This window comes from Lepidochelys kempii, chromosome 8 (genome assembly GCF_965140265.1).
Source record: "Lepidochelys kempii isolate rLepKem1 chromosome 8, rLepKem1.hap2, whole genome shotgun sequence".
In the NCBI taxonomy this organism is placed as follows: Eukaryota; Metazoa; Chordata; order Testudines; family Cheloniidae; genus Lepidochelys; species Lepidochelys kempii.
The window spans coordinates 50,844,649-50,865,048 of record NC_133263.1 but is presented as its reverse complement, the minus strand read 5'-3'; the positions used below and the strand labels follow the sequence as shown (position 1 = coordinate 50,865,048).

The window sequence follows — 20,400 nt, the reverse complement described above, 5'->3', positions numbered from 1 at the left end:
GCCTGCCAAGCCAGTCTGATTTCTGCTCTCGTGGCACTCCTCCATGCGTCATGCGACAGACAGCCCCCATTAGACATGGCGTGTGGCTTTCGGGCAAGTGGGGGAACTGGAGGAGGAGTTGTCACACTCGGGTGTGGGGAAGGAGCAAGGAGACAAATGACAAGGGGAAAATAGGAGAAAAAATAGACAGCAAAGAAAGAAGATGGGCAGGGAGGAGGAAGAGACAGTGGGTGCTGTGCCAGGCATGGGACAGAGAGAGACTCTCTGTGATGTGAGCTTGGGGAGCTGTGCCACCGATCTGTCCCCTTCCCACTGTGTGGCTCCAGCAGAGGAAGTGTTGGGGGAGCCACTGCTTGAGGTGAGAGTGTTTCCCATGGGAGCAGAAGGACACAGCCCTGGGGTGTGACTGAGATTGGTGGGTGGCCATCCCCAGTGGAGCTAGGCATCCTAGTGTTCATGGGAGCCTGCAGGTCAAGCACTGCATCCCTTGACTCCCACAAGGAAGGAGATGGGCTATACTGGATATGGAGACATTTTAAATCTCTCCCCACATGAGGGCCTATGGGAGCAATGAGTGGCCGTGTGCAGAGAAACCTTGCAGTGTCTGCCGTAGCCTGACACTGCCCACCTCCCCCCCCCCCCGCATCATTTGCCACTTGGCTTGTACTGAGCATGCTCATTTAACGTGAGCATGCTCAGTAACACTGCTGAAGCCAGCTGCCCTCACTCTGCCCCTCCCCCCCACTGTCAGCAGGCATGGGACATCTGTGGCCATAGCACAAGGAAAAGGTCCATGTTGAGTGGGTGGCTTTCATGAGATCTTCCTTCAGTATGCGTGGTTGGAAACCAACTGCTCCATCTGCCGGTGGTACATGGAGCTCAAGGTTGGTGCTTTCAGGAGCTCTGTGTTTTCACCATGTAACCCTTGGTGCGTAGCCAGCTGCCAATTCTAGATGGGAGTGGGGTGGGTAAGTGGCTAGGGGTTCCTACCAAGTGCCCTGCACATCTCCTCCCTTTCTCCATGGCACACCAGTGTTCTTATTGTCCCTGTGTTTACACGAGTCCCACTGCCTGGATATGGTGCTTTCATACCTCGGGGGAATATTTTTCTGTCTGAGTTGCAGCAGCAACGTCCCATTTCCCCCGTTCCCTCACCCCTCTGTACATGTGCTCCCGACGAGCCGTCTGTCCGCTTCGGAGGCCAGCTGTGAAGCTGCTGAGCATGTCTCATCATTCACGCTCTTCCCCAGTCGCGCCGCATCTGCAGTGCTCTGGGAGACCCTCTCTGCTGGAGATGGGTGTGCTAATGGGCTTTGGATGTAGAACGCTCTTTACCCCAAGACGGTGTAAACTTCTGACAGCAGCAGCATAACCCCTGTAGGGCAGAGAGTGAGCGAGAGGCTGCCAGAGCTAGCAAAGCAAAGAGCAAGAGACAAAGAAAACAGCAAACAGAGGCATGGGAACAACCCAGAGATGGGAGGACCCCTGGGGCTTAATTCTCAGAGATGCTGAGCCCCTACAGCTCCCATTGACCTCGTTGCCTGTGGCTCGCCGGCCACTTGTTAAACAACTCAAGCAGTGGGTGCTTCCACCGCTTCCCTTGGGAGCCTCTTCCCCAGCCTGCTCCATCTTCATTGCTGTCCTACTGACATACCCCTTTGCTCACTGCTTAGAGTTACAGCCCCTTGAACCACCCTGGACAGCAGCACAGGCTGGAGATGGCTGAAAGGAACCAGGCAGGATTGACACGCAAAGGGGAACTTCGGGGCCGTAGCGGGTCGAGATCATACAGTATGTGACTAGAGGTGGGGGCGCAAAGGCAGGGCTACCTGTACAAAGTGGCTTCCCGCACTCTACAGCATTCCCTCTCCTTGGGGTTTGTTTCTACCACGCATCCAGTGAGGAACACTGTACTCTGCAAACAGACCCAATGAAATCAGTGGGACCAATTGTGGCATAAATTGCAACTCCATCTAAGTGAGAGGGGCAGAATCAGACCCTTTGCCTTTACACCTTGCAAGGACCAGACCTCCCACGCCTCAGTCATTGTGAAGCCAAGCTGGACATATCTAGCTTTTTAAAGTCTGGCTGCACGGCATGGTTGCCATCCACCAGCCCTTGTCCTCTCATTGTAACATCATAACCCTGTGATTTCTGCATCGTGACGTGGCTGCATGAGTGCCACACGTTATGCTGCAGCGTATTGCCATGCTAGATCGGGCCAGGACCCATCTAGCCCAGTGCCGTGTCTCTGAGAGTGGCCAGTGTCAGCTGCTTCAGAGGAACGATGCATTTTAATAGACTCTCCTACAAGCCAGGATGTTAATGTCCTACAATTGCAGACCCCATCCTGTCCACAGAAACCAGGTCAGGTAGCAACCTCTGGTGGCTGCTCATCCTGGGAGATGTGGGGATGCAACTTCCAGGATAACCAGGGTCTGAATTTGTGGTGACTTTCTGGGTGTGAGGGAGAAGCAGGAGACACTGCGAGACATTTTCTTTTGCCTCATTCCTTGGGTGAAGGAGTCTCCTGATTCTCAGCCTTAATTCTTCACCTTGAAGAGGCAGGACACATGCTAGTGACCAGGATAGCGACTGCGCAGAAGACAAGTGCCCTTTGCTCTTTGAAGAGATCTGGTGAGGTCACCTAGTGGCCACCCAGGTGACTGTTCCCCTCTGCCCCACCTTCTGGTGATCCACTCAGGGAGCTGTAGAGAGCCTCGTGATGCTGAATGTCTGGTGAGAGGAAATAGTTTCGATGGGGCAAGAGGCGCTTGTAACCAAGTGGGCTTTCAGAATGTTGTGCTGTGTGAAATAGGAACAGGCGTCTTGATTGTATTGGACCAGCTTCAGAACAAGTTGGTTCAGAGCCTGACCATAGTGAATTAAAACCAGTAAAAACTCTTCCCTCTCTAACCCGCTTCTGACAGGCCTTGCTGATCACCAAGGAGTCAAATCAATCAGGAGCATCCAGTTCCCCACACCACTTGAGAGCACATCTGGCTGAACAGCTGAAGAGCCAGAGAGCAGGGAGGATGGGTGCTGGGCTGGATCCCCGGTTGTGCCATTTACCTGTCTGCTGTCATCCTGAACAGCTGGGTTTGCACAGTGAGCTGTGGCTTCATAAAACCGCCTGAAGTGCCGTCAAGTCCCAGCGCTCCAGCCGGTGTGGAGGGGAGGCAGGCGTGGGGTAGAGGGATTGGGCCAGGAGGGAAGTCAGCAAGCCTGCAGGGTGCCGTTTGTTTTGGAAATTGCAGAATGAATGTCAGCGAACAATATGCATCCTGTTGTGTGATCTTCAGTCAGGGTCAGAGGAAGGGAAAACCATGCAGAAGTGGTAGCCTGCTGTGAGCTCCGAACCCTGCGGCTGCTATGCTGTGCTGGCAGAATCCCGGTGATGGGGAGGGGAGAAAAGTGTGTGTGTGGGGGGGTGCTGGTGGGGAGGCCTCTAGCACTTCATTCTTTGCTTCAAGGAGTCCTTAAGGGGCTTCCGTGCTCGGGGAGAACTTTTGAAGTGTGCTCTCCGTTGCGATGAAGCCCTTTCTCCTTCTCAGAGTTACATTAGCCCTAGCGCTGCAGTGCACAGACTGCAAACTCGTGGGATGACAATTCTAGCTGAGCCCCATGTCATTCTTCCCCTGAGTCCTGTCCTGCAGCATCCCTGGTGCTGGGCTGCTACAGAGCTTGGCCAATGCACCTCAGTCCTACCCTGCAGCTTCCCCGCTATTCTAATCCCAGTGCTTTACACAGCTCTGTCAAGGCCGCTCCGTCCCAGCCTGCAACCCCCCACCCCCACTATTCCGGTTCTGGGCCCCTACCTGGCTCTGTCAATGCACCTCAGCCTTGACCCGTAGCCCCTCCTTCTCTTCCAATCCTGGACCTACCTCTGCCCAGCTCTGCCAATGCAGCTCAGTCCTGGCCTGCACCCCCTCCCCACTGTTCCAGTCCAAATGGGTGGCATCCAACTGAGTCTTTTGTTGAAAATTGGCAGCAAGTGATGCACAGATGGGAGCTGCAAACAGGTTTGTTATTGTAAGCTTAATGCTGCCTTCTTGCAATACAGCCAGTGGAGGTGAGAACATCAGGCGTGGATTTCAGATGCTGTTTCCTGACTATATGCTAACAACTGAGCAAAAGCTTGTTTTAGTCCCAGTATCCAGAACATGGTTAATCTCTGTCATTCTGTCATGCCAGTGCCCAGCAGGTCTCAGCCCTATGAAGGATGGCACTGGCTGCTATGACCGCCACGTTGGTGTGGACTGTTCGGATGGGTTCAATGGTGGCTGCGAGCAGCTGTGTCTCCAGCAGATGGTGCCTCTGCTGGAAGATCCCGTTCTGTACAATATCCTCATGTTCTGCGGGTGAGTGACCCGGCCCATTCCATCCTTATCTAGGAGACAGGTGGGCAGCGATATGGGGGAACCTTACATGTCCATATTAGCACCCAGGGCAGGAAAGGAACATACTGCATGGTGTCTTGAGCTGGGTCAGGGATAGCCATGCAATGCAGCCCCTTGGGCACCCAGCATTTCTAGTGTTGCCCTGCACATGTGTATGTGTGTCCATGCACATGCAGGTGGGGCAGGTCTTACCTCTTACGCAGACAGCTGCACAACACGAGGAAGAGATCCCGCATTGTGGAGATGCACCAGAGCTCCCTGCCTCCTCCTTCCCAGACGGGCAGGTATGTTAGTGAGAGAAACCGCCCCCGCCTTCCTCAGGGCACTGTGTATTCCTTTGTCAGGAGGGCAGCCAGGTGCGAGTTTGAGTGTACGCCATCAGCTATGAAATCAGAACAGTATTTCCCCTTGGGATTGTCTGCACTGTAACCTCTTCGTAAGCGAACGGAACGGCTCTGTGTTTGCTCGGGAGGCAGGTCTGCCCAGTGCTTGGGAGCAAATGGAGCGCAGGCTGGGTACTGGGAATAATTTCCTGACAGTCTGAGCTATCTGGTCATGGACTGGTCTGTCAAGGGGAACAGTGGAAGTGCGATCACCTGAGCCATTTAGAACTGGACCGAACAAGGCACTGGAGTGAACAGTCTTCCATTCATGTCTTGAAGATGATCAGGCGACTATATCTGTTTTGGGAGCCGTCCGCCACTAGTGGTGATAACTCAGTAGCTCCAAAGCTTCACTTGGGTTGTTCCAGTTGGCCGTAGAGAGGGGCCTTCTTTCCTTGCGTTGAGGTCCCTCCCCTCCTCCACCACTGGATGTATTGGCTCAGTCCCCTAGTGTAATGGTTTGTGCCGGGTTTCCCCCCATGGCAGGTGCATTGAGGATTACAAACTTGGAGTGGATGGGCGGTCGTGCCAGCTGATCTCGGAGTCCTGTCCAAAGGGAGGTGACTGCGGGGAGAGCCGGGAGCTGCCCATGAATCAGACTCTGTTTGGGGAAATATTCTACGGGTACAACAACCACTCCAGGGAGGTGGCAGCTGGACAGGTGCTGAAAGGGACCTTCAGGTGAATACCATGTCCTCTCCTTCCATGAAGCAGGCACTCTCACTGTTCTCGTCTGGAACCTGTCACACCCCTAGGAAGTCACGGTCTGTAACACGGTCCCGGGTCCATAGCCTCTTGTTTCTGTACAGGAAAGGGTTTTCCCAAGGAAATGGGGGATACAGGAAAAGGAGCTAACTGTAGGCTGGTGAGTTTGCTTTGCTGTTCATCTTCGCTGTTTACAGTTGTTGCTTTAAATGCAGCCTGGGTTGGGTGCAGTTGAAAGTCCATCCTATCTGGTGGCTCTTCTGGGTTGTAGTGAGTTGTTGGCCACAATCTAGTTCTTAGCGGCCAAGGCCCAGGTCCTCGGAGGTCTTTAGGCACCTAATAGCTGCTACCTTTGAGGCCAGGGTCACAAACCCACCAGCCAGTGTTTTGCAGGAAGCTAGGATTTAAATAGACCCAGGAGACTGAACAGTACGTTAAGCGCAGGTGTGTTGACAGTGCAGTGTGTGGCGGGGAGGCTGAGCTTCCACTGATCATGGAATGCTTGTTCTCTTTCTGATAGCAGACAGCCCTTTAATGCAGCAGACAAAAGCATAATGCGAGCCAGTGGCTGGAACCTGAAGCTAGACAAATTCAGGGTGGATAAGGTGCAGGTTTTTTCACTACAGGAGGTGGTGGATTCTGTCACTTCAGGTCATTAATCAAGATGTGTGTCTTGATAAAAGAGAAGCTCTAACTGTGCCAGAAGTTCAGGGTTTGATGTGGGGATCACTGAAACGCTGTGGTCTGTGCTGTGTGGGAGAGCAGGCTAGATGAGCACAAATGTCCCCCCAGCCTTAAAACCTGTGTCTGTATCGCTAGACCTCGTTCTCCAGGGCTGCTGATCCGGTCACTTTAATTACAGACACAAACACAAGTGTAACTCTCTCAAATTTGCAGGCAGAACAACTTTGCCCGGGGCTTGGAGCAGCAGCTTCCAGATGGCCTGGTGGTGGCCACTGTCCCGCTGGAGAACCAGTGCCAGGAGCAGATCTCTGAGCCCACACCTGACCCAGGCTTTCTGACTGGTGAGTGATTCCAGCCACGCTCTGGCTCCTCTTCTCCCAGGCTCCATTTGTGGAAGGCTGGAGAGAGTTCTTAACACATGGAAAATGGGGCAGAGGGAGGGAACCTTTCACTGCCCGGCTTCAGCAAAGAAAGGCCTCCCTGGCCCGTCAAAAAGTCAGACAAGGCCGAAGCCTGGGAGACCTCAGATGCCGTGGCTGCTCCTACTCACCTGTGGGCGCCCTTGGCACATACCCTTTCCCTCCCCTACCTTCTGGGGGATCACCACATGATCAGTGGCTGACTAGCCAAAGGTCCCATCCAGCTGCCTAGCATGGCAGGATAGCTCGCTGAATGCTAGGAGGCACTCATTGTTAGCCATTGTTCATATTGAAGTGTCACCTACTGTCCCAGTCAGGATCAGGGCCCTCAACAGACACGTTGCCCCAAAGAGCTTACAGTGCAAATAGACACTGGGAAAGCTACAGCACAGACGTAAAGTGACTTCTCTCAGGCTGCCCAAGAGCTCAGTGGCCGAACCAGGACTAGAATCCAGGTCTTTTGAGTTCCAGTCCACTTCCCCAAGGTAAGTCCCGTAGATCTCCAACACTGAGTCAGGCCTCGTTCTGTCTGACCTGTGTACACAATAATAAAGACCCCACAGGTCAAATGCTGCCCTCACTTACGCTATTGACCTCAAACTGCACTTCCCTTTTCAGCCCTGCTGGCTCTGAGGTGGTTACACAGGTGTAACCAAGGCCACGCTGTTACACAAGCAGTTTTGTAATTGGAACTTAGTTAACAATTCTGTTGATGAGGCACAAGCTGGAAAATAATCCAATTTGTTCTCCAGAGCTGGGCTGGCTCTTCACAGCTGACAGAGGTAAAAAGCAGTAAAACCTTGTATTTTTCACTGAAGTCAGCAGATCTCGTCATCATTCTGAATACACACGGGGGGGAAAGAGGTGCTGAGTAAGAAGGGGCCAGTTTTGCATAACCACTTTTAAGAGGAGACCCACTCATTCAAGTCATCAGTTACAGTGAGCACTGAAGTAAGGGGAATTTCAAGGCCCAGGAATGTCTCCTTTTCCCCAGCTCCATTTATTAGCACTTGGAAAATGCGGCTTTACTCTCCTTGCACAATCCAGCTGTTTAGAGCCTTTGAAGAACCCTTGACATGGGATAGTTTGTTCCTTGGTTTGCCTGTTCACTACCCTCTCGGTGCTATTATCTCATATTGCATAAGCACTAAATGGAGCAAGGTTGCTAACCAAGTGGGTGGTAGGACATAGTGTATCCTTTTTGTGTAGTGTAATGGATTGACTGGTCCATCTGTCATCAGTCCCCTAGGCTGGTTGGACCCATGGAATGTAGAGTTACTCTATCTTCCACTACTGGCCTCGGCCTATAAAGAATAAACCCTGATAGCTAAGGGCAATTCTTCTTTAGTTGGAAGGGTGGAGGCCTGTCTTTTCGGAGCAGAATGCCTTGCCCCAGGCACATGGTGCTTAACTAATGACCAGTCTTGTGTGTAAAATTGGCAGCTCTGGTTTTGTGATGTTAGTCACCAGAATTGATGGTCAGATGAAGTGCTGCCTACTGTCATGTTACCCATACGTTGCTGGAGATTTAAAGCGGACTATCATTGTTTCGAAACTACCAGAAAACGCAACATGCCGAGAGAGGGTGTTCAGGAAGCACGTCATTTATAAGAAATCCATAGCCAGTGCTCAGCTGATGGGCGCTTTCTCACTCCTGACCCACAGCACTACCTGCTATTTCAGCCCTGAACTGCATACACAGCCCTGCCATGTCACTTGAACCGTTTTTGTTTTTCCAGCTCTGGGCTCCCTCCACAGCTCTGCTGCCTCCCATACCCCATGTTATCCCAGTTGGTGCTGTCTAATGAGTCAACCCTGCTAGTTATGTTGCGTGGTCATATGGTTTTAATATGTTTGAGTGGGTGCAGACGTCCATTAGGTGCTAGCTGGAGGCCCACCAAACATGTCCTGGCAGCAGCACCTCAAATCCAGAGGTAATTGTGCATTTGTTCCCTGTCACCACTCACCCTGGGAATTAGCTCTTCTCCAGTTTTGGATGGGGCATCACTGAACATGCTGCCCATGCTCTGAGGGAACATGCATGAGTCCCACCAGGAGCACTCCAAGGAATTTGGAAGGAGCTGGTGGATTGAAATCCAGAGATAGGAATCTCACTGTAACTCTGGGAGGTAAGAACTATGGCTGGAGTTTTCCAGGGCACCTAAGGAAGTTAGCTGCCTCATTTGAATGAGGTTTGCGTGCCTGCTTTTCCTTTGAGAAGCCCAGCCCAGACGCAGATCGGAAAGAGCCAGTTGGAAGGCAGAACATCTTTTAACTTGATTGAAATGGGCGGGAGTTTATATGAAGGCTCTGTTCATGTTTCCACATTTGTTTACTGGTGCCTGTTAAATGAGACTATAGAACAGGCAGCAGGAATGGAATTGTTTCTCTGACGGATGAGCGTTCCTGAGCCTACGGCTCAAAAATGGAGTCTCTTGGCTGTACCAAAGAGTCTGCATCCCAGCAGCAGGGGCTGTGCTTGGCAGCACCATCTGAAAGCTGGAGATCTTCTTGAAGAAAAAAAATTCCTTCTTGATCCACTCAGACAACTGCTCACCCTGGACAGCTAGAGTCAGCAACCCTCACTGGAGCACATGCGTAATTGCAGATGTTACTGTTGGTTCTAACATTTCCCAGCTCCTTTTTTTTTTTTTTAAGGTAAGCCACGCTAGTTGACTCTGCTGCCCCCAAGAAATCATAATTTTTATGGCGTAAGCGGCACCCTCTCCCTTAGCCCCCATGATCCTGTTATTCCCTGCTGTCTCTAGCTGGGGTGCTGATTGTCCCGTGGCCGTGCTTCCTGCTGAATTGATTCCACCGCTGCTGCCCCGTTCCTAGCACTGGACATTACAAAACACAGTCAGGAAACGCCGAGTGAGTTTTGCTGTTGCCACCCGAGCCAGGAGTTAAAAAGCCCGGCCATTTTCCTTTCCCGTATTTTACAGCTTGCCATCTCAATAGAAGAGTGCAGCCACCTCCATTAATAATACATAGGAACTGAACATTTTATAAACTTACCCCTCATGTAAAAGGGTTGTTGTGAGCTTTCCCTGCCCTGTTTGGATATGGAGGGGTCAGGGGCTAATGTAGAGGAGAGACAGGTGGGTAATGTCCAGGTGATACTTATCCTCTGCGTGGAGAAATTAATCTAGCAGAGGTGTGAGGCTTGATTTTCAGAGGTGCTGAGCACCCCCAAATGCCATTGTATTTCCTAGTAGCCTTTGGGGTTCAGCACTTTGACAAGTCGAGAGAAGGGGTCACTGCCCCCGCAGCCAGTGCCTCACTCCTCTTTTCCCCCCGCACCTGGTACTTGCAGCCTACAGGGTCTCACTGGCTTTCTTATTGTCTGTGTCCATTCCTCCTGCTATGGAACATGGTGGCAATCACCCCGCGAGGGGGATTAAAGGCAGCGCATACGGCAATGCCCAGTGTGCTGCATTTGGAGGATGCAAAAGTCTAATTATTACAAAAGTCGAATTAGTGGAGTAATGAACATACCGGGACATGCCTTTGGGACCGGCCTTCCATGAAAAACCCACAAAAGGCCTTATCTTCAGAAGCCGAGCTGGGGATGGAGCGAGGAAACAAACCCAAACACATTCCTTTAAAGTTGTATTTTTAATTGCTGACCCTCAAATCATCTTTTAGCATAATTAGACTCTTACCTCACCTAGTTGTTTCCTCCAGTGCAGTCCCAGCTCATTCTATCACCCAAAGCAAGATTTAATTGGACAGAATTGTCCCTTTACAGCAGATCAGGCAGCGGAAGCCAGACGCTACCTAGGGCATTAGCTTTGAGCCGGGTTTGCAAAGCCCAGGAAGTGAGTAGCCCCTCACAGGGAACACTGATAATGATAATGACTTGCAGTTACAAAGCTTATAGGTGACCAGAAAATAGGAATGGTGTCTTATGGTTAAAATGGGGACTTGGGAGCTTGGGAGTGATACATTTCACTTAATTCAGTCTCCCCCTACCTCCACTCCAAATCTGTAAAATAGAATAATAGAATATCAGGGTTGGAAGGGATCTCAGGAGGTCATCTAGTCCAACCCCCTGCTCAAAGCAGGACCAATCCTCAATTTTTGCCTCAGATCCCTAAATGGCCCCCTCAAGGATTGGAATAGAGAACATAGTCCTTTCCTTGTGAGCTCCTCAGGGGAGGTAATGTCTCTTACGATATATTTACGGAGCACTTAAGTCAATGAGGCTCTGATCTCAGTTGGGGATGCTAGGACCTACTAGGTCCTACTAGGATTCCAAACCACTTCCCAAACTCTGGGCCAAACCCTGGGATCTGAACTCCCAGCCATTGCCTTGCTTGTTCTGTTGTGCAAGAATAATGAGAGTTCCTTTGCAGCTGGACACTTTAGCTTGTATCAAAGCCTTCAAAAGAAAATCCGTCCTGTCCCTTTGGTGCAGTCAGCTAAGCAGTCCGCACTGGAGGCTGAGACCATTTCACACATTCATTTGTCAGTACTTGTCACAACATCTCTGAGCTTTCAAAGAGCAGGCGCCGATCAGAATACAGGGATGTGAGCCACTCCGTTTTAAAATGCAAGAGATCATAGCAACAGCCGCACCACATCAGACCTGCGATCCATTCAGCCCAGTATCCCACCTCCACAAGCAGCTAGCACCAGATGCTTCAGAGGAAGGTGCAATCAACTTGAGAGGATACAAATCTGGAGTAACCTGCTCCTAAGGGAAATGTATTGCTTGGCTTGTGCTAAGGGAAGCAGTGTGGCCTAGAGGATAGAGCACTGGATTGGGACTCGGGTTCTATTCCTGCCTCTGCTACTGCCTTGTAGGTGGCCTTAGGCAAGTCCTGTCCCTTCCCTGTGGCTCAGCTTCGCCACCTGTAAAGTGCGGATAATGGATTGGCCTGCCTTTGGAAAGCACTTTGAGATCAGTGGCTGAAGCGCGAGCTAAGAACCAGGGATGAGGAAGATTAGTATTTAAGCCCCGCTGACTTCAGCGAAAGCAGAGTTAGGCCCACACAGAACTCTTCTGGACATCTCAGCCTTCCTCCCTAAGACACAGCACCCCCATTTCCCCTCTGTGCGCTGTGGATGGTCTCGCACACCCTCCCGGTGTGGGGAAGACTGCCTGTTGGGTAGCTTGACACTCCCCCAGCACTGAGGGGGTCTCTCTCCCATCTCCCTCAGGGATGGTGAATTTCAGCGAGGTGTCTGGATACCCGTTGCTGCAGCACTGGAAGGTGCGTTCCGTCATGTACCACGTCCGGCTCAACCAGCTGGCCATCTCCGAGTGTAAGTAGCGCTAGGCTGCAAACTGGGATGGGGAGGTTAGTGGTAGAATAGCCTTTGGGTTGAGTGAGGTTTTGAGCCTATTCTCCTTGAAAACCAAAGGCTGGATTGTCACAACCATTGCTTGGCCATGTACGGCCGTAAGAGGGAGTAAGGCCCTGCTGGGGTGGGGTTTGTTGGGAGCTCTGGCTCCACTCCTTCTCATATTCACTAGTGCCTTCTACTTCTCATTGCTTACTGTGTCCATTCCTCTGCAGCTTTCAGCAACGCCCTCCATTCTCTGGATGGAGCCACCTCCCGAGGCGATTTCGTGGCCCTGCTAGACCAGTTTGGCAACCACTACATCCAGGAGGCAGTCTATGGCTTTGAGGAATCCTGCTCCATCTGGTATCCCGATAAGCAGGTCCAACGGCAGCTCTGGCTGGAGTACGAAGACATAAGCAAAGGTAGGAGGCCTAGCCAGTGATCAAGAACATACACGCATCCTTCCAGAGAGCATATCGGCAGATCCCAGCTGTGTGGAGTCAAGGTAAGGGAGCCCTTTTCCAGGCCAGGTGTGCCTGACTGCACCAAAGGAGTGTGTTCTCACCTTTGTACTGGCTATTCTCTATCCCCCTGTGACACAGGAGGCCAGGGAGCAGTGGGAGAGTGCTAGAGGGGAAATATATAAGCTCAAGGCTAATTCAGATGTGGTTCCCTGTAGACTAGGGAAGGTGGCTGCAGGTTAATTGGAGCACCTGCAGTAAGTCAAGGCCCTGTTAGGAACCTAATTAAACCCCCTGCTTCAGGCAGACAGAGGGGGAGGAGGAAGGAGAGAGGACTGGAGCTTGGAGGTGTGTTGAGAGATTTGGAAGACCTGAGTACTGAAGTAAGGGAGACTCCCTTCCCCGCAGCATCTAAGGACCGAGGGTAACCCCACCTAAGGGAGATGAGGGTAAGAAACCCACAGGGGTTGAGAGGGGCTGGGACTCAAAGCAAGGAGCAAACCCAAACCCCTCCCCCACTTCTCTCCTATACCACCTTCCCAGGCTAGTAGCAGGGGCAAAGGGTGGTATCTTAGCTCCCCGCCAAGAAAAGCGCAGGACCAACCAGACTAACATTGGCCATCTTGCCTCCCCCCCCCCCCCCGCCCCCCACCACCAATGTAGACTCCTACAGCCAGTCATGTGCTGGTGTTGTGATATGAACTAACTGCTCAAGCTAAGGCGCCAACTCATTTTGTTGTTTGTTTAGCCCTGATACAGCACCCACTGAAGTCAGTGGAAAGACTCCTGCTGGCTTCAGTAGGGACTGAATGAGGTCATTAGGGACAATAAAAAGCCAAGCACCCAGAGAGATGAAAGGCTAATGCAAGCCTTCCTGCCTCATTCTACTCTTAGCTCTTATATGTCTTTAGTCTTTTTTTCTCTTCCACATCGGCACTCTTCCACCTGGGCCTTGAGTATGGAGTTTTCTCCTCTCCAGTGTTTTTCTTCCCCCAGAACCTTAGCTTTCTTTTACTTCTATACCCAATTCATAGAATCTCAGGGTTGGAAGGGACCTCAGGAGGTCATCTAGTCCAACCCCCTGCTCAAAGCAGGACCAATCCCCAATTTTTGCCCCGATCCCTAAATGGCCCCCTCAAGGATTGAACTCACAACCCTGGGTTTAGCAGGCCAATGCTCAAACCACTAGTTCTTAAAAAAGGTTCCAGAGGTGATCCCAGGGATTATAGGCCGGTAAGCCTAACTTCAGTACCGGGCAAATTGGTTGAAACTGTAGTAAAGAACAGAATTATCAGACACACAGATGAACACGATATGTTGGGGAAGAGTCAATTTGGTTTTTGTAAAGGGAAGTCATGCCTCACCAATCTGTTAGAATTCTTGGAGGGGGTCAACAAACACATGGACAAGGGTGATCCAGTGGATATAGTGTATTTAGACTTTCAGAAAGCCTTTGATAAGTTCCCTCACCAAAGGCTCTTAAGCAAAGTAAGCAGACATGGGATAAGAGGGAAGGTCCCTCATGGATCAGTAACTAACGAAAAGACAGGAAACAAAGGGTAGGAATATATGGTCAGTTTTCAGAATGGATAGAGGTACATAGTAGGGGTCTGTACTGGGACCAGTGCTGTTCAATGTCTTCATAAATGATCTTGAAAAAGGGGTAAACAGTGAGGTGGCAAAATTTGCAGATGATACAAAACTACTCAGATAGTTAAGTCCAAAGACTGCGAAGAGCTACAAAGGGATCTCTCGAAGTTGGGTGACTAGGCTACAAAATGGCAGATGAAATTCAGTGTTGATAAACACAAAGTAATGCACATTGGAAAACATAATTCCAACTACACGTACAAAATGATGGGGTCTAAATTAGCTGTTACCACCCAAAAAAGAGATCTTGGAGTCACTGTGGATAGTTCTCTGAAAACATCTGCTCAATGTGCAGCAGCAGTCAAAAAAGTGAACAGAATGTTAGGAACCATTAGGAAAGGAATAAATAACAAGACAGAAAATATCATATTGCCTTATCTATATAAATCCCTGGTATGCCCACATCTTGAATACTGTGTGCAGATCTGGATGCCCCATCTCAAAAAAGATATATATTGGAACTGGAAAAGGTACAGAGAAGGGCATAGCTTCCATATGAGTAGAGATTAAAAAGACTGGACTTTTCAGCTTGGAAAAGAGATGACTAAGGGGGGAATATGATAGAAGTCTATGAAATGTTGACTGGTGTGGAGAAGGTGAATAGGAATGTTATTTACTCCTCCACCTAAAACAAGAACTAGGAGTCACCCAATGAAATTAATAGGCAGCAGGTTTAAAGCAAACAAAAGGAAGTATTTCTTCACACAATGCACAGTCAATCCCTGGAACTCTTTGTCAGGGGATGTTTTGAATGCCAAAGCTATAACAGGATTCAAAAAGGAATGAGATAAGTTCATGGAGGATAGGTCCATCAAAGGCTATTAGCCAGGATGGGCAGCGATGGCGTCCCTACCTTCTGTTTGCCAGAAGCTGGGAGTGCACAACATGGGATTGATCACTTGATGATTGCCTGTTCTGTTCATTCCCTCTGAAGCACCTGGCATTGGCCACTGATGGAAGACAGGATACTGGAGTTGATGGACCAATGGTCCGACCCAGTATGGCCATTCTTATGTCCCATTCAGGTGAATGTTACAGGTTATAGGAGTGCCATTTACAGCCAGCGGGAATCTGCCTTGACCTGTACTGTAAGGAACAACAATGCACTTGCAAGAAGTAAACTAGACAATCGAATAGATTGTTTTCATCTCTAAGTTTGGAGATTCAAATTCCTGGCACTAAAATAAATAATGGGACTTGCTCCGTCGTGGCATGATAGTAACTCTGCTTCTGTGCATGGGTCTGATTTGGGAAATTCACCTTTCTCTGACTCTGGATGGATCACTTGGATTCATACAAGAAGAAAAGGAGGACTTGTGGCACCTTAGAGACTAACCAATTTATTAGAGGAAGTGAGCTGTAGCTCACGAAAGCTTATGCTCTAATGAATTGGTTAGTCTCTAAGGTGCCACAAGTCCTCCTTTTCTTTTTGCGAATACAGACTAACACGGCTGTTACTCTGAAACCTTGGATTCATACAGCTATTGAAGTAAGGGTTTGCCCAAAGCCACCCTCTTTAGTATTAAATCCACTGTAGTTCAGCGGCAGGATCTCTCCGAGCACAGCAACTTTTCTTTTCTCTATTTCCTTTCCCCCCCACCTCCGGTCTGGGCCGTTTCACAGTGGTCTCTTCCTTTCTGCCAGTCTCAGTCTTTTCCTTTCTTCCCCTGCAGTATCTCCTTTCAGCTTCCCTCCTGCTCCAACACCTGCCACTTTCTCCTCTTAGCTTTTAGTTGGTGAATGTCCAGAGCTGATATTGATTGAAAAATTGCAAGAGACAAACCATTCTCTGTGGCTGCTGCTTTCTCCCCGTGCCTGCAAAGCTGTCCCAAAGCGGTCCCTTTCCAGGACAATGGGGAAGCTAAGAAGTGGCCTTTCTCCTTTTTGGTTTAACAGGCTCGTTTTCTTTGCAGGGGTTTGAGAGTGAGGTTAGCACTGTCCTATTTCTCGGCAAAGTGTTTAAACAGTAAGTTCTCTCAAGCGTAGAAAATGGAGTCAAACTGACTTATTAACTGAGGCGCTGGTTCTTTTCTGACCCCCCACCCCCTTGTAATGATTGTCAATTGCATGCATCACACAGGGGGTGAAGTTCCAGGGAAGTGGCCTCTGGGGTGAATGTGCAGTCTGTGCTGATGGAGTCCAAAGGTTCCTCATCAGACTGAGCCCTTGGCTCTGTGCCTTGAGCAAACGCTGACTTTGAACAACTCAGTCCTGAGTAACTCTTCCTACTTCCTCTTCCTTCTCTGATGCTGCTTCCTGCCCAGATCAGCGGTACTGTAGAGGTGTGAGAGAGAAATTAAGTACATAATCCCTAGGGATAAGTAATAGTATCAACACAGTAGAACCTCGATTTCACGAGCACCAATCTTACAAACGACCAGTTACACAAACCATTTTTTCTTGGCCGGGGAAAAACAAATCACCCGAGATGAAGAACAAGTCTCCCTCTCTCCAGATTCCAGTGCCTTCAGTGCATTGGAAATCACTTTGCTGTGGTGTGAAGGACATGAAGATAGTGATACTGTGCACCATCCTGCAACTTAGGCACTGGATCTACCGTCCTTTTGAGATGCTTATTGTTACGATCTTTTCAGTTTTACGAACTCCTCAATCCCAGGTTAGTTTGTAAAATAGGGGTTCTACTGTAACTAGAACTGCTTTCATATGATCTCCAGCTACAGCAAAAACAAAGCCCTGAACAATGAACATCCTTCGCCTAACCGCTATTGGTGATCTAAAGATCCCCCTACCACCTTAAGTGGTTGTCCTATAGGAACTCCTGTATCCTGAGTTGTCGATGATGCATGATTCCATGCTAAACCCCATGGGCTAGTGTAAATGGGCATGACCCCACTGACATTAGTGGAGCTGTGCTGATTTACACCAGCAGAGGATCTGACCTCCTGCTGACCTCAGCCTCCAGGCCCCTGGGACGCTACCATGTAATATCAACCCCTGGCAGCTCAGTGCCATAGCACTGCAACATCTCTTGCCATGACAACCTCGCCAGCTGAAGCCGAAGGATGCAGAAGCATCTCCTCCAATTCAAGATGGGGGGGATTGGTTTAATCCTTATGTCTCGTAGGGCCACGTTCTGCTCTCTGTTGTCTTCAAGGGGCTTACTCAGGCTTGGTGCTGGTGTGGCCCAGCGCACAGTTTGGCCACAGCATTGTTTTCCAGTGTTGGGTGGTTGCCACCTGGGGGGCAGAGAAGTGACACGTCAATCCTACCTTTTCATGTCCGAGAAAATGACTCTCCCTTGCCGAGTGCTTCCTGCAGAGTGGGCATTCCAGTAGCTCCACCTAAGAGCCATCAATGCGTTTTCCTTTGAAGTGGGAAGGATCTGTCAGCCTCTCTGTTCAAAGCAAACGACAATGAGACAGGCTGGCAGACCAAAGTTCCCTTTCTCATGCCAGCCAGGTGGTTTTTAATGGGTCCCTCTTTCATCGGAAGCACCTCCCACGTCCTCTGCCAGTTACATGAAAGAATAATCCAGGCTATAGTAAAGCAGGGAAAATCCATTCTGTCCATGTGGGAGAAAAAAGGGGACACCTCAATAGATGCCAGGAGAAGTCCTGGAAACTCAAGGACTACCCACCTATTCCCCTTCTCCTGCTGCGTGCCCTGCAGTTTCACAGAGAAAGCCACTGCCATGTCAGTCCATCCGGCTCTGGGAAACCAAATGGTCAGGAGAGGTGCCTGGGGATTTGAATATGATCAGCTTTACTAAATCCTGAACACGTGGCTGCATAGCCACTCCTGGCCATGCTGGTGTGACAGCCGCTGTCTTGGTCAGCACACCAGGGACCAACCTGGAGACTTTCAGAGCAAAATACGTGAGCTGCTATAGGTTGAGCTACAGAACCAAGTCTACCTAGCGGGGCCTGTAACCAACTTGTGTCCTTTGTGGATCAATATAGATGGGGACCAGGGACACTCACCAGTGGGTTACACGGGCCAGGGAAATGTTTCTCTCTCCATCTGGAGCCTGTGGACTCGTGGCGAAATGCAATATATGCAGTTAACCTGCAGCAGTTAGAACTTTGCATTGGTGGTTTGCATTCCAAGATAACATGTCTCAGCTGTTTCTCAGCTCTCATTTAAATCAATGGGAATGAGGCACCTAGATACTTTCGAGGAGCTTGGCTTATGTCTTCTAGCTAGAAGTTATATCTGATCCATTAACCTCTTATGTGGACCAAGCGCTAGAGGGGGACAAAGACCCACACTCTCCTACTGCAGAACCTGCACGCTGCACGTGCAAATGTTTGAGTAATTACACTAGAGTCCCTGGTTCTTTTGGGCCAGGCACGCAAGGACCCAGATTGCACTTCTTGCCAATGCAGGGTGATGGTAGGTGGAGTAGGAGTCCTCACACTTTTCCCGCAGAGAGAGGCACAACCTGGCTGATAGTTTTTACACTACTGCAGACTTACCTGACCCTGCCTTGGATGCTCTCGTGTACCTTTTTATTTTGCCCAGAAAGTTCATTGCAAAGTATATGAGAGCTCTGAGGCTTTTGCAAAGAGCTGATTGGATCTACGTACATATGCGGTCCATTTGCAGTGACTGCTAAGTAGTAAGAGACCTGCCAGTATTCATTGTGAGGCCTGCTGCAAAATAGTTTTAGCCTAGTCTGGAAAAGAAAGGTGTGGAATCATTCTAAAGATCCATAGGCCTGCAAGCCACCTGCTTATGTTTGTAGGGAGCAAGAAAACATACTCCAGATGCAGCAAAATACTCATTTGAGATCCTGTCCCAACCCACCCAGAGATGGAGCATTCCTGGGTCATCGTATGCATCCCACCCTCCCCATTTGTACCGATCACCTCGCCTATGACAGCTAGTCTCAAATGGCTGGAGAGACGCGTTTTGAAATAGTTTGTGGGCCTTTCGAAACAATACTGAAACTTCCCCTGTGATAGCTGGAGGTTGTGGTTGTTTAAAAAAACCCACTTAAATTCTTGCGATCCAGAGCATATGTTCTCTTGTGTTCTCTTGTTATCTTTTAATTGGTTTCTGTTATAAATTTAATACCAAGTGTTCATGCCAGTGGCGGAGGCTGCTGCTGCTGTTGGAGCTGGGGAAGGCGCATAGCAGCCTCAGCACTCTGTGTGTGAAGTCAGAGCCTCAATTTCCCACCCACCTTCCTGGCTGCTTCCCCACCAGGCAGCTCTTATGCCGCGGATCTCCCGATTGCTTCTCGTGGTCATTGTTTGGTTCGTGGTTGTTGTCCCAGGTACTCCGAGATAAGAGGAACAGAGGTGCCAGGAAGATTCTTAAGGGCGCAGTTAGGGCTTGTTGAGCGGAAATGTGGTGTCCTGTGGAAAGGACTTCACCTCTAGGGCATAGAGGCTTGCACGGGCCTTTGCTGCAGGGTGAGGTGAATACAGGCTGGAGAGGGGCCTAAGAGTTTCATGGGCCAAGTGAAAGGAGGGGGAAGGATGCCATGTTCTCAGACTGGGAGGCTCTTGCCACCATTCACATTGCCTTCTCGATGCCCCTCCAGCAGTCTGAGAGACTCTCCCCACTGCCTGTACGAAGAGGCACCATCCATAATAGTTCCAGTAAATCACCTGCCATGTCCCTCTGCTTTGGACCCACGGCTCATTGAGCGTATGAGCAGGAAGCAGTGTTTTAGCTCAGGGGGCTAGGACAGCAGCCCGATAATCAGGGCAGCTTCTAAAACCATCACCGCCGAGCAATGCAAGACTTGTCTCTTCCTGAGGCTGAACAAGCCCCCGCTCCCATGTCAGACACCCCCCTCCCCGCCCAACAGTATGGGCTTGTAATGGAGCAGCTGCCCCACTCTGGCATGGAAGGGGTTAAAACAAGCCAGCGAGGGTGTGTTGAGCCCCAGCCAATCATGGAAGGGCTTATTGGGAGCCAGTCAAGTGGAGGCTTGAAAGCAGGCAATCAGGGCCAGGCTGAGCCCTATAAGAGGGCTGTAGGGCAGAGAGGAGGGCAGTCTCTCCCTGGAGGACAAAGGGAGAAGAGCCGTCTCTTAGAGACGCACCTACGACAGAGCAGTGCTGGGCTGGGTCAGCAGAGGCCGGGAGAGCTCTAGGCTGACGACTGCCAGACTGGGGCCCTGACACAATGGGGCAGAGAAGGTGCTGGGGCTACGGGGAAGTGGCCCAGGGAAGTAAGCAGTAAGGGAGAGTTGGAGGAGGGCAGTAAGTGGCTGCCGCTAGAGAGTTCCTGGGTCAGGGCCCAGAGTAGCAGGCAGGCAGGCCTGGGCCCTCCCACTTCCCTCCACCCCCCCCCTTGCCAGTGATGAGAGTGGCTAAGCCAGACTGCAGTTTGCCCTTGGAGGAAGGGGCTAGACTGAGGACTGCAGTGAGTCACTGAGGCAAGTGATAGAGCCAGAAGCTGTCGGTCCCCTGGAAACGGGGGAGAGCCAGCG

The 20,400-nt window shown here is 50.4% G+C and overlaps 1 protein-coding gene across 5 annotated transcripts in view; it reads left to right on the top strand.

Moving 5' to 3' along the window:
• ASTN1 (astrotactin 1) overlaps positions 1-20,400 on the top strand; it is a 180,829-nt gene that overhangs the window by 134,200 nt on the left and 26,229 nt on the right. For 4 of the 5 annotated variants that reach the window (XM_073356476.1, XM_073356474.1, XM_073356475.1 and 1 more), the window contains exons 12-16: positions 4,195-4,361; positions 5,270-5,464; positions 6,386-6,513; positions 11,758-11,862; positions 12,117-12,305. In XM_073356476.1, the coding sequence (XP_073212577.1) occupies positions 4,195-4,361; positions 5,270-5,464; positions 6,386-6,513; positions 11,758-11,862; positions 12,117-12,305 (784 nt within the window). The remainder of the gene's footprint in view (positions 1-4,194; positions 4,362-5,269; positions 5,465-6,385; positions 6,514-11,757; positions 11,863-12,116; positions 12,306-20,400) is intronic. The other variant, XM_073356477.1, reaches the window with a different exon arrangement.